The 18,581-nt window shown below is 46.4% G+C and overlaps 1 protein-coding gene across 1 annotated transcript; it reads right to left on the bottom strand.

The window, feature by feature from the left end:
• Nucleotides 1–333: 333 nt before the first annotated feature.
• On the bottom strand, nt 334–18,168 carry LOC129562179 (transmembrane emp24 domain-containing protein 11). Its single transcript, XM_088836139.1, has 6 exons — nt 18,079–18,168; nt 16,134–16,270; nt 14,905–15,049; nt 2,100–2,225; nt 1,246–1,392; nt 334–483 (listed from the first exon to the last, which is right to left on the bottom strand). The coding sequence occupies exons 1-6, from the start codon at nt 18,166–18,168 to the stop codon at nt 334–336; spliced, it is 795 nt and encodes a 264-aa protein (XP_088692265.1).
• Nucleotides 18,169–18,581: the final 413 nt, after the last annotated feature.

Genomic DNA, 18,581 nt, shown 5'->3' with positions numbered 1-18,581 from the left:
AGCTTCCGGCTTCAGCATCAGTGCTTCCACTGAATATTCAGGGTTGATTTCCTTTAGGATGGACTGGTTGGATCTCCTTGTCGTCCAAGGGACTCTCAAGAGTCTTCTCCAACACCACAGTTCGAAAGCACCAATTCTTCAGCACTCAGCCTTCTTTGTGGTCCAGCTCTCACATCTGTGTGTGACTGTTGGACATTTTTTCAGTGTTACAATGCTATAACATCAATTCCAACCTTAGATGTCTTTGAAATCAGACACTTATGAATATATTTTATTAACTCAAACATTATGCAAGGTAGAAGGTAATTATTTGCCTTTATTTTTTATTTATTTTTATACAAGTTTCTTAGCTATGAAGAAATCTTTGAGGGACTTCATTTGGAAAATCCCAACTGAGATAAAGATTAATGTTTGTGTAAACGCCCACCATAAGACGTTGCTGTTTGTATCTTCACTGGTCATTCGAAATTTTTCTTCACGGTCCTATATAGAAGAGAAGTATGCAGGTTAGGTTTCTTAAGGTACTTCATGCATGAATTTGAGGGGAAGGTGCTGTATACATTCAAGGTACTTAATGTCACTCAGGTAGTATTTTATGACAAAGAGCAGTATCTGGTTTTTCTAAGTTAAGGTGTGCTTTTAGCCAAAGATGAGGAGGCAGAAACCTTATAAACCATACTTTCATGTTTTGGTGTAAAATATCAAGTATTCGATCTGGTACTTTATATGTTTTATTTGTTAGCATCAAAGTGTGTGTTACCTAATTGATACTTTTTTTTTTAATCATTCCAGTTCTTACTTTAAGCTGGGCACTGTGCTCATTTTATTTTCCAGATAAGGAAGCTGAAGCGTAGAGGCAACAGCAGGCTGGCGAGTGGGGCAGATTCAGGCCCGCATCCAACCAGGGTCCACTGAACACAGTGGCCTGGGAAACGCCTAATTTCACAGAACAAAAGAATGCTGTAGAAAGGGGTGCCCTCGACTACAGATGCACAGGGTGTGACGGAGGCCCTTATTCATTCATCCGTGAGCTCACACCCCTGAGGCAAGTGAGCCGCAGGCCCCTTCCTAGAGGAGCTCACAGTCAGCGGACGGCGCAAGAGCACCCCCGCCAACCCTGCACATCCACACAGTCCTGGAGAAACCCAGGAAACAGGCAGTTTACTCTTTCCCGGGTTCGGGGGCTTAGTCAAGAATTATGTTCCTGGCAGGAAGAGGGGGTGTAAGCTGATTAGGCAGACTGACCCTTTGATAGTTCTGTTCTTTGACTATTTGCTCAATTTGCTCGATTAGATGTTCAAGCTTGAAGCTCACTTCATTAACTTTGTCCTTTGCTTGAGTAATGGCTGCATCAAGGTCATGTTCTCCAACTCGAATATCTAAGTGGATCCGCTGTACAAACAGTAAAGGGAAGAAGCGTGTTTTCATGTGGCTCGCTCGTTTTCCTTGCTCTTCCCTCATTGTGTCCCACCAGTCCTTGCTGTTTCTCCAGCCCCCCAACCCCCGCCACCTTTCCAAGAATAAACACTCCTTTGCCACCGCTCCGTTCCAGGTTATACTCGGGAGTCTTTCACTGTCACGATAATGCATTAAATGGTACCTGCTGCCCTGAAGAGCAACTGTACCTTCCTGAGCTATGTCCTGTGGATTTCTGGGTACATGCCTTTGACCCTGAGACAATTTGATTACTCTCAGGAAAAGGTTCTCTACATATAACTAAATTTCTGATGGTAACATACAAATCTCTTCATCTGTTTTCGGAACCTTTAGAAAATAGCCAGTCACCATCTACCATGTAAGAGTTTCATTTATTGGAATTCCATTATTAATTCACCCTTCAGCCTTCAATTGTTTTCAAGCCTGAGTAATCACAGTTCTCTCAACCTTCCCTCCCAGTTCTCATTTTTCAAGCCCTTTAATCAACTTTGTGGCTCTGCTTTGAACCCCTTCCAAGCTCTCCAGCTCCCTCTTTAGTTGCTGTGCCGAGATCTGGGTGCAGGACTTTAATACGGCCTGGGCGTAATGGTTCTGCACATCATTGTCATGCCCGAGTAATGCTGACACTGTTCATCGGCAAGGACACGGGGGCATTTACTTACCAGCTTACTCCCTCCGAATGACACAAGCCTTGTAGAATTAGACTGTAAGCAAATGATGTGTTCACCAGGTGAATGTGAGGTGAAATAGAATGTTCCTTGTGGGCCGTATAACTTTGACAATAATACCTAGGATTAAGGATTTCCATAGTTTAAGTTTATTATTCTCTATATTCCATTAAAAAAATAAACCATCCCTGTGTAATCTAGTGAAATTTGTGCAGTTCTTAAAGAAGAAATCAAATTACTGATAACATGGAAAATACTCAGTCTTGCTGTCAATCAATAAAATACAAACCACAGTTAGATATTCCTTGTTAGTTATCAGATTGGCAAAGACTTAAAAGTACCTGTGGCAGGGATATTATTGAGAAATGCTACCTCTGAACAGTTTTGAGAGTGTACATGGAACAGCCATTTCAGAGCATGGTTTAGTGATACATCGGAGAAGGCAATGGCACCCCACTACAGTCCTCTTGCCTGGAAAATCCCGTGGACGGAGGAGCCTGGTGGGCTGCAGTCCATGGGGCCGCTCAGTCAGTCAGACGCGACTGAGCGACTTCACTTTCATGCACTGGAGAAGGAAATGGCAACCCACTCCAGTGTTCTTGCCTGGAGGATCCCAGGGACAGGGGAGCCTGGTGGGCTGCCGTCTATGGGGTCACACAGAGTCGGACACGGCTGAAGTGACTTAGCATCTAGCATGAAAAGTTAAAGTGTATCTAACCACTGACCCAGCAGAGCTACCTACAGAAGTTTATCCTATGGAAATGCTCAAGTACACAAAGTTACATGTAAAAGCTATTCAGTATAATGGTACTTATTTTAAAGTTTGCATTTATGAAATAACTAATAGATTTCAGTAGGGACTGATTAGGTGAAGACAAGTGAAAAATTGCTAGTAAGAGAGACTGTTACAACACCTATATCTGTACTAAACGTGACCACGGTATTAGGGGTAGGCCGTATAGGATCCCATTTTTGTGAAACGTATTATTTGTAAAAGTACATGTGCTTAGAAGAAGATTCTAAAGGTTCCAAATATTGTAAAGATTCCAGGCTATTAGGCAGTTGTTTGTTGGGGACTTTGACTTTTCTGCTTAGTATATTTCTGTATTGTTTGACATTTTAAAAACAGTGTAGGACTTCCAGTCTGGTACATAAGGAGCTTGGAAGTTGTTACTCTGTCTTTACCAGTAAGAAGCTGCATGAAAAGAAAGTCAGTTCTTAGATCTGTCAGAGAACTGAGGTCCCAGGGCAGGCTACTCCCCTCAGAATTGGAGACATAGATAAATGCAGAGTCACGACGTCGCAGAGCAGACGCCTGTGGGGACCAGTGCTGGGTCCCTTTGCCCAGCACGTCACGTCTAGCTTCCAACAACAGCAGAAAGATACCAAGGCATACGAAAAGGCGAAAAACAGTTTGAGGAGACAGAACAAGTCTCAAAACTAGATTCAGATACGGCAGGGATATTGGAATGATCACGTCAGGAATTTAGAAAAACTGTGATTAATATTCTGTGGTCTCTAAAGGTAAAAGTAGACGACATGCAAGAACAAATGTGAGGAGAAAGATTGAAATTCTGAGAAAGAATGAAACAGAAGTGCCGGAAATGAAAAACACTAACAGAAGTGAAGAGTGCCTTTGACGGGCTCGGGGGACTGGACAGGGCTGAGGATACGTCCACAGAAGCGTTTGAAGCTGCCCAGTGGAAGAAGACTGGGAGTAAAAACGAACAGTAGCCAAGGACCACAGGATGGCGATTAAAGATGCAACATATGTGCGTTGGGAGTACCAGAAGGTGAAGAAAGAAACAGAAGCAATGCTTGAAATGATAATAGCAGGGTTTCAAGTTGGTGCCAGACACAAAGCTGCAGAGCTGGGAAGCTCAGCGAGCACCACACAGGAGAAATGCCAGGAAAACGACACCAAGGTGAATCATATCAAACCACAGACGGCAAAGATAAAGTCCCAAAAGAAGCCAGAAAAGGACCTTATTTATAGGGGAAATGAGAGTCATACACAAGTTCTCCTCAGAAACCATGCAAGCAAGAGAATAAACATTTAAGGTGTTGAGAGAGAAAAAACCCATCAATCTAGAAATTCTGTATCCTGCAAAACTCTCCTTCAAAAGTAACAGAGAAAACTTCTCTCAAACAAAAGACGAGGGAGGTGAGGTGAATTCGCTCAGTCATGTCCGACTCTTTGCAACCCGACTGACTGTAGCCTACCAGGCTCTTCCATCCAGGGGATTATCCAGGCAAGAGCACTGGAGTGGGTCGCCATTTCCTTCTCCAGAGGATCTTCCTGACCCAGGGATCGAACCCAGGTCTCCCGCATTGTAGGCAGACGCTTTACTGTCTGAGCCATGAGGGAAGGAGAGAAAGCTTTTCTCAAACAAAAGAGGGAACTTGTCACCAATAGGCCTGCCTCACAAGGAATGCTAAAGGTTCTTCGGACACGAGTGTAATGATTCTGATCAGAAACTTGGGTCCGCGTGAGAGTTGTAAATGCATTAGAGAAGGGACAAGTGAAGGTGACATTAAAACTCTACTTTTCTTACTGTTAACTGAGCCAGCAGACACTTCTTTCAAAGTCTTAGCAATGTATTTGATGTTTGCAATTTACGTATAAATGAAGTTACTAACAGCAGAGATGCAAGGGATGGGAGATGGGGATTAGGACTGTTGTCATTGTAAGGCACTTGTGCCGCCTATGCAGAGAAAGTTGTTATTCAGAAGTGGACTTGGATTGGTTGTAAAGGTAAACTGCAACCACTGACAGAAAGTTAAAAGAAGTGTAGTTGATAATCAAGAAAAGAGAGAAAATGAGTCATAAAATAATTAAAACCACTAAAGACAGAAAAAGAGTGGAAAACAAAAATAGGAACAAATAACAAGGGTAGCAACCAGAAAACAGTGATAAACGTGATGGTGTTAACCCAGCTGTATCAGTAGTCACTTTGAAAGTCAGTGGTCTAAATGCACCATTTAAAACAGATTGTCAGAGTGGATCAAAAAAAAAAACAACCCCAAAACAACCATCTATGTATTGTCTATAAGAACTGCCACTTTAAATGTAAAGACACATATAGACTAAAAGTTAAGGGACAGAGAAAAATGTGTATGTTAACTCTTAGCCAACCTTAATCGAAAGACAGCTGGAGTCTATATTAACTTCAGACAGAGTAGACTTCAAAACAAGGAAAATTAACCAGGAATGATTACATAACAGAGCATTAAGTAATAATAACGAGGTCAGCTCTCCAAGAAGACAAATAACGTGTATGCATCTAATAACAGAATGCCAAAATATATGAGGTAAAAACTGATAGAATTGCAAGGATAGATAGAGGAGCTCGGCATTAGAGTCGGAGACATTGGTCCCGCCATCAGAGGTGGACAGGTCGGCAGCAGATGAAGAAGGACACGGCTGAGCGCAACAGCACTGTCGACCAACGGGATGATTAGTGTCCATAGGCTGCTTCATCCAACAAAGCAGAATACACATTCTTTTCAAGCTCACATGGAACATCACCAAGACAGACCACGTCCTGGGCCACAAGACAGACCACGTCCTGGGCCACAAAACACACCTTAACACACTCAAAATCATAGAGACGGTACAATGCATGCTCTCAGACCATAGTGGAATTAAAGGAGACATCAAGAACCAAAAGATAGCCGGAAAGTCCCCGGATATTTAGAGATTAAACAGCACACTTCTAAACAGCTCCTGAGTCAAGGAAGATGTCTCAAGAGAAAAAGTATTTTGAATTATCAACACGAAGATTCTGGGAAGGTGGTGGTCCAGGAGGCAACAGGAGTCTGTGCTGAGATGACAGTTATCCTGGGAGGATCTGTCTGATGGAGCTATGTTGGAGCTCTGGAGTCTGCTGAAGTCTTGCCACTTCCAGGGGGAAGACTTGGAAGGTAAACTGATTTTGGTCGATTTCGGTTCTCAGAACAGGAGCAGCCACTCCCCCCTCCCCCTGCCCCCGCCCCTGCCACATGGCCGGCAGCTGTGCAGGTGTTCCTGGGGCAGCCTGCACACAGCATTTAGAAGCCAGGGTAGGCATAACAGACCCTGTCCTCCAAACGTCAGGGACTTTTGAGGTCATTGTATAGAAAGGATTCTCAATAAAATTACCAGCAGATTTCTCATCAGAACTTTGGAGAACAGAGGCAGTGGGCAGATACATTCAAAGTGCTTTTTTAAAAAAAAGCTACAACAGAAAAAGCCAATAAGCACATGAGAAAAAAGGCTGAACTTCACTGGTCCTTAAGGGAAGGCAAATCAAAACTACAGTGAGCCTACCTCACACACATTAGAGTGGCTGCTATAAAAGACAATAAGCACGGGCAAGAATGTGGGGAAAGTGCAACCCTTGTGCATTGTTGGTGGGAATGTAAAATGGTGCAGCCACTGTGGAAAATAGTATGGTGGCTCCTCAAAAATATGAAAGTAGGATTTCTGTATGATCCAGTAACTCCACTTCTGGATATATACCCAAAAGAATTCAAAGCAGGGTCTCAAAGAGATATCTGTACACTCGTGTTCACAGCAGCATTATTCACAATAGCTGAAATGCGGAAGCAACTCCAGTGTCCATTGACAGATGAACGGACCAGCGCAGTGTTGTACATGCACACAGTGAACTATTATTCAGCCTTTACAGGAAGGAGACTCCTGCACGTGCTACACCATGGACGAGCCTTGAGTGCATCATGAGAAGTGACAGAAACCAGTCATGTGACAGACATGTGGGTCAGCTTCATGACACTCAGAGCAGTGAGAGTCATGGAGTCATTGTTTGATGGGTGCAGAGTCTCACTTCGAAGACTGAAGAGTTATGAGGGTGATGACTATACAACATTGTAAGTATGTTTAATACCACTGAACAGTGCACTTAGTAATCTCATGTATTTTAAAAATCTCAAAAAATACTTGAACTAAAATGAAAATACAACAGAATCAAAATTTGGGAGTCACAGTGATAGAAGTATTCAAAGGGGGATTTATAATGCTGAACGCATGTATTAACAAGAAAGCTCTAAAGTTTGTTATCGTCTAAGCCTAGGAAACCAGAAAAAAGAAGAGCAAGCTAAACCCAAAGTAAGCATAAGAGGAGAAATAAGACCCGTGCTGGTAAAGGCTAACGCAGAAATCGGTGCAGACAGGAGGCAGGAGAGAAAACCGATAAAGGCCGGTTCTCTGAAAGCATCAGTACAGTCAGTAAACCTCCAGCTCAGCTAACGAGAACAGGAGACCCAAGTTAATAATATCAGAGATGAAAGAACGCTCTTACAGGTCTTGGGTATCAATCGGGTTGTTGAGGAATACTGTGAACCGTGCTGTGCCCACAGACTTGAAAGGTGTGATTTGTCACCAGTCACACAAACAGAAACAGGCAACCTACATCTAGTAAAGAAAGTTAGTTGATAATAACTTCCAAGCAGGAAGCGCCAGGCCAGGATGGGTTCACTGGTGAATTTCACCAAAGATTTAAGTAAGAAATCCAACATATTCTCTGCACTGTCTTCCAGAAGACAGGTGTAGAGAGAATACTCTTTGCACTGTTTTCTGAGGCCAACACTAGCCTAATACCAAAGCCTGAGAAAGACACAAGAAAATTATGGACCATTATCTCTCATAGACATAGATACAAATATACTTAACAAAATATCAGCAAACTGAACCCAGGAATGTATAAAGAATTATACACCATGACCAAGTCAGATTTATTCCAGATATGCAAGGCTAGTTCGACATTTTTAAATCAATTAATGTAATTCATCACATCAGCAGCTTAAAGAACATGATGTGATCATACCAATAGATGCAGAAAAGCCATTTGACAAAATCCAACATCCATCATGGTAAAAACTGTCAGCAAACTAAGAACAGGGGAACTTTGTCAATTTGATTTAAAAATCTACAAAAACCTTACACCTTAATAGTGAACAACTAGAGGCTTTCCCACTAAGATCAGAAAGAAGAGTAGCATTTCCCCACTTACTATTCCTTTTCAACATCACAGTTTAATTCCTAGCTAATTCAGTAAGAGAAAAAAAGAAAAAAAATGGTTAATAAGTTGGGAAGGAAGAAATGAAGCTGTGTTTGTTCACAGATGACAGGATTGTCTATGTAGAAAATTCAAAATAAAAAACTTACCAGAACTAATAAATGATTATAGCAAGGTTACACGATACAACGATAATATGTTAAGTGAATCAGTTTGTATGTATCTGCAATGAACAAATAGAATGTGAAATAAAAAACAATGCCATTTACTTTAGCATCCACCCAAATGAAGTACTTGATCTAAGCAAAATATGTGTAAGATACGTGAGGGAAGTTTAAAAACTGATGAAAGATACCAAAGAAGGCGAAACGCATGGAGGGAGGTTCTGTGTTCACGCCAGGAAGACGGGGTGTTGTGAAAACCTCAGTTGCTCCCAGCTTAATCCATAGATTCAGCAGTCCCAGGTAAAGTGTCAGCAAGTAATTCTGTGAAAATCTACAAGCTGATGCTGAGGTTTCTATGGAGAGGCCAAAGTTCCAAAATAGCCAACACAGCACCGAAGGAGAAGAGTAAAGTCAGGGCTTGACACTCTGGGTCTCAGGATTTGCTGTAAAGCTACAGTAACCAGGATGGGGTGTGGTTGGTGAAAAACAGAAAGACCAGTGAACCGGATCAGGGAGCCCAGAAACAGACCAACACGGAAGTGGTAACTGATTTTTGACAAGGAGCAAAGGCAATGCAGTGGGAAAAGGCAGTCTTCCCAACAGATGGTGCTGAAACAATTGGACGTCCACAGGCAGAGAAATGAATGTAGATGCAGACCTTACACCTTTTACAAAAATTAACTCAAAATGGAGCACATATCTAAATGCAAAACTGAACTATTTAGAAGGTAATGTAGGAGCAAGTCTAGATGACCTCGGGTTTGGTTATGACTTTTTAGGTACACCACCAAAGGCACGGTACATGAAAGAATTGAGAAGCTGGACTTGATTAAAATTAAACTTCATTAAACATTTAACATCGATGTTTAACATTAAACGTTGCATTTCATTAAAATGAGTTCTGCTCTGCAAAAGAGAACTCTGTCTCTCTGTCAGCAGAGAGAAGAGACGAGCCGCAGACTGGGAGAAGCTATTTGTAGAAGACATACCTGATGATGCCCTGCTATCTAGAGTCTGCAAGAGTTCTGAAAGCAGCAAGAAAATGAAGACATCAGGTGAAAAATGGGAAAAGATCTGAATAGACAACACACCAGATGGCAGATACGCACAAGTGTCATATGTCGTCAGGGACTTGCCCATTAAAAACAGCAGTGAGAGGCTTCACACCTACGGGAACGGCAAAAATACAGAACAGCCCACAACACTAAACGCTGGCAAGAACAACGCGGACTCTCAGCATTGCTAGTGGGAACGCAAAATGGCATGGTCTGGTGGTTTCTTAGAAAACTGGACATGCAGTTACCATACAAACCTGCCATTGCACTATTTATTTACCAAGTAAGATGGAGACTCAGGTCCACATGAAAACCTGCACACAAATGTTTATGGCAGCTTTATTTACAACAGGCAAAATCAGGGAGCTATCAAGACGTCCTGCTGCATGTGAGTGCACCAGCCAGCCGTGGTTTGCATCTTGACAGTGGAGTATTATTCAGCACTGAGAAGAAATGAGCCATCAAGTCATGAAAAGACATGGGGGCGGCTTAAGCACGTACCCTAAGTGAAGGGCGCCAGTTTGGAAGGCCTGCCTACTGTATGGCTCCAGCTGTATGACATTCTGGAAAAGGCAAAGCTGTGGAGACAATGAAATGCTTAGTGTCGCCAAAGGGTGGGGGTGGGGGTGGGGGATGAAAGGACGGTTCCAGGGGTTTGTGTGAGAGTGAGACTGCTCTGTGTTGCTAAGCAATGATGGATGCACTTCTCACACCCGGAGATGCACGACGCCGAGGGTGCAGTCTGTCATGAACTCTGGGCTTGGGTAAAGAGGGTGCCTCCAGGCAGCTCGTCAGCTACAACCACTGCACCATGCGGTGCTCCTGGAGGGAGAGGAGGGAGCGTGGGGATGCGACGCTTTCTGCAGAATTCTGCTGTGAGCCTAAAGCTGCTTGAGCAGACTGTTAGATCACTTTAAGAACAGGCATATGTTGCACATAGAAACATGCAGCCAAGATTCTCCATTTTTAACTCTTTCCATTTTGATTTGAAGAAAATTAAAGCATCTTGCCATGTACTTAATTTCACTTAACATATTGTTGATAGGAAATTTTGTTAAAACTGCACTCAAGAGTCAGATTTTCCAATTGATTTCTATTTTTTTATGAATAACAGGGCACTCTTTCCTGAAAAAATATTCAGGGATGATTCATCACCTGTTAACTTCAATTTTCTGAGCCTCAGTGTCATGTCAGGGTTCTGCTTCCAGTGAATAGTCAAGTCAGCAAACATGTTTTGAGTCCCTGTTAGTTTGGCGTGTTGAGGAAAGACATGCTTCAGTTTAAACCTCAGCTTTTATACTTGCTGATGATGTGATCTGGTATAGGTCGTTTCACCTCTCAGGACCTCAGGTTTCCTTTCTACAAAATGGAATAGAAATTCTGGACACAGAATAATGGAAAATGGAATATAAAATGCGTGGTCTGAGTGACGCATGTATCTTGCCATTGTCGGCCCTGACGACCTTACCAGCCTGAAAATCACAGTGCCACAGGGGTGGACACATGTTCAGACTAGCAGCCCAGAGCACCCTGTGCCCCGGCACATCCTCCCAAGTAGGAATAATCAGAGTCCTTGTGGGGTGCTGCTCAAGGTCTTCTAAGGGGGTGCTCAGTTCAGTTCAGCCACTGTCATGTGCGACTCCTTGCAACCCCATGGACTGCAGCACACCAGGCTTCCCTGTCCATCACTGTCTCCCTGAGTTTGCTCAAACTCATGTCCACTGAGTCAGTGACGCCATCCAACCATCTCATCCTCTGTCGTCCCGTCTCCTCCTGCCCTCAGTCTTTCCCAGCATCAGGGTCTTTTCCAGTGAGTCAGCTCTTTGCATGAGGTGGCCAAAGTATTGTAGTTTCAGCTTCAGCATCAGTCCTTCCAGTGAATATTCAGGACTGATTTTCTTTAGGATGGACTGGTTTGATTTCCATGCTGTCCAAGGGACCCTCAAGAGTTTTCTCCAACACAGTTCAAAAGCATCAGTTCTTCAGTGCTCAGCTTTTTTTATGCTCCAGCTCTCATATCCATCCATGACTACTGGAAAAACCATAGCTTTGACTACATGGACCTTTCTCAGGCAAGTAATGTCTCTACTTCTTAATATGCTGTCTAGGTTGGTCATAGCTTTTCTTCCAAGGAGCAAGTGTGTTTTAATGTCATGGTTGCAGTCACCACCTGCAGTGATTTTGGAGCCCAAGAAAATAAAGTCTGACACTGTTTCCACTGTTTCCCCATCTATTTGCCATGAAGTGATGGGACCGGTTGCCATGATCTTAGTTTTCTGAATGTTGAGCTTTAAGCCAGCTTTTTCACTCTCCTCTTTCACTTTCATCAAGAGACTTTTTGGTTCCTCTTCATTTTCTGCCATAAGGGTGGTGTCATCTGCATATCTGAGGTTATTGATATTTCTCCCGGCAATCTTGACTCCAGCTTTTGCATCATTCAGCCCAGCATTTCACATGATGTACTCTGCATATAAGTTAAATAAGCAGGATGACAATATATAGCCTTGACGTACTTTCCCAATTTGGAACCGGTCTGTTCCATGTCCGGTTCAAACTGTTGCTTCTTGACCTGCATACAGGTTTCTCAGGAGGCGGGTAAGGTAGTCTGGTATTCCCATCTCTTTCAGGATTTTCCACAGTTTATTGTGATCCACACAGTCAAAGGCTTTGGCATAGTCAATGACGCAGAAATAGATGTTTCTCTGGAACTCTCTTGCTTTTTCTATGATCTAGCGGATGTTGGCAATTTGATCTCTGGTTCCTCTGCCTTTTCTAAATCCTGCTTGAACATCTGGAAGTTCACGGTTCACATACTGTTGAAGCCTGGCTTGGAGAATTTTGAGCATTATTTTGCTAGCGTGTGAGATGAGTGTAATTGTGCAGTAGTTTGAGCATTCTTTGGCATTGCCTTTCTTTGGAATTGGAATGAAAACTGACCTTTTCCAGTCCTGTGGCCACTGCTGAGTTTTCCAAATTTGCTGGCATATTGAGTGCAGCACTTTCACAGCATCATCTTTTAGGGGGTGCTTGGGCTCCAAAATCACTGCAGATGCTGATTGCAGCCATGAAATTAAAAGATGCTTACTCCTTGGAAGGAAAGTTATGACCAACCTAGATAATATATTAAAAAGCAGAGACATTACTTTGCCAACCAAGGTCCGTCTAGTCAAGGCTATGGTTTTTCCAGTGGTCATGTATGGATGTGAGAGTTGGACTGTGAAGAAAGCTGATCGCCGAAGAATTGATGCTTTTGAACTGTGGTGTTGGAGAAGACTCTTTAGAGTCCCTTGGACTGCAAGGAGATCCAACCAGTCCATTCTAAAGGAGATCAGTCCTGGGTGTTGATTGGAAGGACTGATGCTGAAGCTGAAACTCCAATACTTTGGCCACCTCATGCAAAGAGCTGACTCACTGGAAAAGACTCTGATGCTGGGAGGGATTGGGGGCGGGAGGAGAAGGGGATGACAGAGAATGAGATGGCTGGATGGTATCACCGACTTGATGGACATGAGTTTGGGTGAATTCCGGGAGTTGGTGATGGACAGGGAGGCCTGGTGTGCTGTGATTCATGGGGTCGCAGAGAGTCGGACACGACTGAGCGACTGAACTGAACTGAACATGTGAGAAAATCCCATGGACGCAGGAGCCTGGTGGGCTGTAGTCCGTGGTGTCGCTAAGAGTCGGACACGACTGAACGACTTCACTTTCACTTTTTACTTTCACGCATTGGAGAAGGAAATGGCAAGCCACTCCAGTGTTCCTGCCTGGAGAATCCCAGGGACGGGGGAGCCTGGTGGGCTGCCATCTATGGGGTCACACAGAGTCGGACACGACTGACGGGACTTAGCAGCAGCAGCAGCAGGTGAAAAATACTAAAGCCAGAGCTGTGTCTTGTCCTCATACAGCCTGATAGAGAGAGCCTTCCTGACCACCAGGGCTTTGCAGTGAGTATTTTCTCTCCTAGGCCATGCCAGATGTGGAGACATTGGTAGTGCTAGTGGTAAAGAACCCGCCTGCCATTGCAGGACAGGCAGGAGACTTGGGTTCGATCCCTGGGTTGGGAAGATCCTCTGGTGAAGGGAATAGCAACCCGCTCCAGTATTCTTGCCAGGAAAACCCCATGGGCAGAGAGGAACCTGACGAGCTATAGTCCATACGGTTGCAAAGAGTCAGATATGACTGAGCATCTGAGCAGCTTGAAAAATGACAGAAAAGGACAGCAGAGATTTGTGTTTTGGTTTAACTGGGCAGGAAGTGAAGGAGGGGGTATCAGGTGGGGAAGGCAGCTGTGCTAGAACTGGGAGAATGGACCCAGGGGAGCTCTTGTCACAGGGTGCCCAGGGCACCAGGAGAAGGCTGCTACAGCTGGCAGGAGTCGGGTGTCCAGCGATTCAGCTGGATTGAATCTCCCAGTCTTCACGTGCATGGGGGCATCACAAGTCTGGCTTGAGCACAGCTCTCCTGATGACTGGAACCTGGGCCCGTCCATGTCAAGTACCCTCCTCTTCTTGCCCGTCTGTTCTGTGGGGCTCTGCTCCACCACCAGCCTCCCACCCCCTGGCATTCCCTGGACAAGTCCAAGGGGAAATGGTTCCCACAATCCCGTTGGAACTATTGGAAGGGTAGGCCATAGTACTGCACCTTGAGCTGGCCAGGTGGGGAACAACGTCTGCTACGACGTCACTGGGATGAGAGTCAGCCTGTAGATGGCAGGCCACAGGGACACTCGGCCCCGACTCCACGGCCCACGTCCTTCCCTTGTGACCTCAGTGCCTTTCCTCCCCTGCCAACTCCCAGCGAGAAGGCGCCCAGGAGGCCGGACAGACGCAGAGGCCGCAGTGCCCTGACAGAGACCCCACCAGATCCCAGGAGGCTGGACAGACGCAGAGGCCACCGCGCCCCTACAGAGACCCCAGCGGATCCCAGGAGGCCGGACAGATGCAGAGGCCGCCGCGCCCCAACAGAGACCCCACCGGATCCCAGGAGGCCGGACAGATGCAGAGGCCGCCGTGCCCCAACTGAGACCCCACCAGATCCCAGGAGGCCGGACAGACGCAGAGGCCACCGCGCCCCTACAGAGGCCCCACCAGATCCCAGGAGGCCGGACAGACACAGAGGCCACCGCGCCCCTACAGAGGCCCCACCAGATCCCAGGAGGCCGGACAGATGCAGAGGCTGCTGCGCCCCTACAGAGACCCCACTGGATGGGGGGAGAGAGGGTGGCCTGAGAGGCCCTTGTGTCTGGGTAAGGCTGCAGCTCCTGCAAGACCAGAGGCACATATTGGCCTGTGGGTTCCTTCTGAACGGCAAGAGCAGCAGAGCCTCGGGGCAACGAGCGTGGGGCCGCCTTCTGAAAGCTTTGAGCTTTCACTGTGAGTAATCCCCGTGTCTCAGCTGGATGGTGGGCACTTCCCGTGTTTGGTGCTTTGTCAGGATCACACTCATTAAAAGTGAAATGCTGGGTGGTGAGCACTTGTGTAGAGATTTTAAAAGTCTGTGAGCATACATGACACATGACTTTTTAGAAAATAATTTCAGTCACCAGACAAAAAGTGTGTTTTACCTCATCGCTGTAAGTTGTGACGGCCACAAACATTCCCAGACCAGGAGCAGATTCCAGGAAGTCGTGTCTGCCGAAGTCCCACTGTTGTGTCTTGAAATGCCCTGTTCCAAAGATACGACATTTATTATAAAATAAAGTAATAGTTATACATGATTACTGAGAAATGAAGATTTCAAATTATCCAAATCAAAAATGCTGCTATTTTGAACAGCTTAGTATACAGACGTGAGTGTTAGACCATAAAGAAGGCTAGGTGCCAAAGAATTGGTGCTTTTGAACTGTGGTGCTGCAGAAGACTCTTGAGAGTCCCTTGGACTGCAAGGAGATCAAACCAGTCCATCCTAAAGGAGATCAGTCCTGAATATTCATTGGAAGGACTGATGCTGAAGCTGAAGCTCCAGTACTTTGTCCATCTGATGCGAAGAGCTGAGTCATTGGAAAAGACCCTGATGCTGGGAAACATTGAAGGCGGGGATAGAAGAGGGTGGCAGAGGTTAAGATGGTTGGATGGTATCACTGACTCAGTGGACACACATTAGAGCAAGCTCCGGGAGGTAGTGAAGTACAGGGAAGCCTGGCATGCTGAAGTCCATGGGGCCACAAAGAGTCGGACACAACTGAGCGACTGAACAACAGCTTATCTGAGCGATCAGCTCCTGGAGCGGCGTCGGAAGATTCTGGAATGTAGACTTTTGGGTGCGGTTCTCATCATCGTTCACCAATCACTTCGCCACTGCAGACCTCAGCACTGCATGTCTCCGAGGTCTGCTGAGAATAATGAGCCCACAGAAGCTTTGCCCCTGAAGGGTAAACATCCTGTGGCGGGACCGCCCCTCGCCCACGGGCCTCCTGCTGTAGCTTCGCCTACCTGCTTCTGGCTCAGTGTCAGAGGAGACGTGCCTGACTTCCCCACAGAATCCGTGCACGTCCCCCACACTCCTGCCCGGCCACTTGCTTCCTTTCACAGCATATCTGGCATCTTCGACGTTTCACGTTTCCTTGTTCTCTGAGAGAACAGACAACGTCCGTGTTGCTCGTCTGTCCTCAGCTCCTCCAGCTGCTGTCACCCCCTTGAAGGCAGCTAGCTGCTCGTCATGTGCCTGTCAGATGACCCACTGGCTCTAAAGGCCGGCTGACCCCCAGCAGCACAGGCTGGCCTGTGCAGGTCATCTCGTGAGCTATGTGGGATTTCCTCAGTGTAGTAACTACTCCACGACTGCATGGCTCACGGCTGCTTGAACCTGGGGCTGTGGCCCCGCAGATGTGGAGGGCCGCCTGCAAGCCACACGTCGATTTCCAGCCACTTGGAGGGCCAGCATCCCACCTGTTCTGTAAAGGGCTGGAATCCGGAGATGCGCTGTGTCCTCTTGTAACGGGAGGATTACAGAGAATCAGGAGCAGGAGGAAGCAATCTGTAAATCTGTGCATGGGGTGTTCTGGGCACCCCCTCTGAGCAGCCTCTGCTTGCCACGAACCAGAACAAACACAGCAAAACCTTTGCAAACCCAACCATGGTGTGGAAAACACCCGGGTTTCAGCTTGGCCTCTGGGTAGCACATGAGCCCGGTAGGCCAGGACAGTGGTACAGAGCCTCAGGAGGATGACATCAGGGCGTGTCATCTGAATCTAAACTGACTGTGCATGTTCAGTCATTCGGTCATGTCCAACTCTTTGTGACTCCATGGACTGTAGCCCTCCAGGATACTCTGTCCATGGGCTTCTCCAGGCAAGAGTACTGGAGTGGGTTGCCATTTCCTTCTCCAGGGAATCTTCCCAACCTAGGGATTGAACCCCTGTCTCTTACAGCTCCTTCATTGGGAGCCAGGTTCTTTACCACTAGTGCCACCTGGGAAGCCATAAATGGGTTGACTACTTGCTAAAATAAAATGTTTAAATAGGAACCAGTGTCATAACATAATGCTCAAAATGTCTAGGATACATTACAAAATTACACACCATACGAAGAACTAAGAGAACTTCAACTTGCATGAGAAAAGACAGCTAATAGACCCCAGCATCAAAATGACATAGAGTTGAAATTATCTGACAAGAATTTTAAAGTCACCATAAAAATACACCAGTGAGTTTGAACATCCTTAAATGGAATAGTAGGAAGTCTCAGAAAAAGAGCAGAGACATAAAAGGAAGAAAAGACACATTAGGACAGGAAAATCGCAGTGTCGGAAGCTGAATGGGCCCAACAAAGGATGAGGCAGGAAAGACTTGGCGAACTTGAAGCTAGATCCGTGAGACGACCAAGTCTGGCCGAGGGGCGGAAAAGCGATGGGGCAGAGAAGGCCTCAGACAACCCCACGGGCCCGTGGGCCAACACCCGAAGGGCTAGGACTGGGGAGTGGAGGAGAGGAGAGAGGGAGGGGCCGAGTGAACGCAGGAGAAGTGACGTCGGGCGACCCCACACAGGGTGAGCGAGACGCCCACGGACTCAAGAGGCTGAGCAGACCCTGCAAGGCCAGACCTCCCAGACTCGCCACCAGACATGGCATGGCTAAGCTTCTTAAGATCAAAGGAAAAAAAAGAAAGACCCATGGAAAATAGAGAGAAGCTTCAGTGCTGAGGAGGGAAAATGACCTGAGTAACAGCGGACCTCTCATCAGAATATGGAAGCCAGAAGGAAGGGGCACATTTCCAAGTGCTGAAAGGAAAAGGAATTGTCAAACAATTCCACACCCACCAAAGCTACCCTTCAAAATGAAAGCACAGTGTTCTTAAGGTCAAGGAAAACTAGGAAGACTTTTCACTAGAACACCTGCTGTTAAAAGATTGCCACAGGAACTTCTTAAAACAGAGAAAATGGTAAGAAGAGAGTTTGGACTAGCAGGAATGAAGGGGGAAATGGGAAGGTCAACCCCAGGGAAGGAAACCACGATAGAATTTTCTCTTCCATTAAAAAAAAAAAAAAGTTTGACAGTTGAAGGGAGGTAGGTTAAAAGTAAAAGGATAAAAAAGATTTATCATTGCAACAATCAAAAGAAAGCTTGTGTGGCTCCATAAATACCAGATGAAGAAGAGTCCACAGCAAAGGGAGTCGCCAAGGACACAGAGGGGCCTTATGTGATGACAAAGGGGTCAGTTCAGTACGAAGACACACAGCCATCCTAAATGCATCAAAACAACGTGAAGTAAAACTGCTGAAAGAGACGTGGCCAAGCGTACCGCACCCTGAGGGCTGCCCGCGCTCCTCGGCGTGGCGGGGCTGCTGGCCGTGGAGGAGCTGACCCGCACCGTCCCCACCCTGCTTGGCATTCCCACATGTCTCCCCGGAAAGCAGGGTACACATTGCCCTTCAAGTGTGCGTGGACATCTCACCAAGTCGGGCAACAGAGCCCCGAGCCTGCCCCAGCACCTTTGCTGAAGCTGCTGAGTGCTCCTGGAGGAGCCCACGGCCAGGCAGGTGGCTTTCCAGGCCCGCGGGCACCTGGAAACGTCTGCCTCATGGTTCCTGTCCTCCCAGAGGACCAGGGCACCTGGGTCTGCTGGGGGCCTCCTTCCGTGCCTCCCACCTCACCCACACAGACCTGCTCAGCGTCTCCTGCTTTCACCACGAGCACCCTGGCCCCTGGCCACCTGCCGACCCCGCCTGCCCCCCGGGCCCATCAGCAGCCACCCTCCTGCCCCCAGGGCCCTGCTGTGGTCACCGTTCCCACACTTGCCACCCA

This window comes from Moschus berezovskii, chromosome 5 (assembly GCF_049115385.1).
Source record: "Moschus berezovskii isolate FMDL1 chromosome 5, NW_MosBer_1.0, whole genome shotgun sequence".
NCBI lineage: Eukaryota > Metazoa > Chordata > Mammalia > Artiodactyla > Moschidae > Moschus > Moschus berezovskii.
Note: the sequence above shows the minus strand (reverse complement) of the source record. Positions and strands in the feature narration are given on the sequence as shown.

Bases quoted from the DNA above. Each gene is read 5' to 3' on its own strand.
- LOC129562179 (XM_088836139.1), bottom strand. From the start codon at position 18,168: ATGCCAAGCAGGGTGGGGACGGTGCGGGTCAGCTCCTCCACGGCCAGC. The intron at 16,271-18,078 runs GTACGCTTGGCC...TCCCGTTACAAG, and splicing joins CGGGCAGCCCTCAGGGTGCG to AGGACACAGCGCATCTCCGG. The intron at 2,226-14,904 runs GTAAAACACACT...CCTTAATCCTAG, and splicing joins TCACAACTTACAGCGATGAG to GTATTATTGTCAAAGTTATA.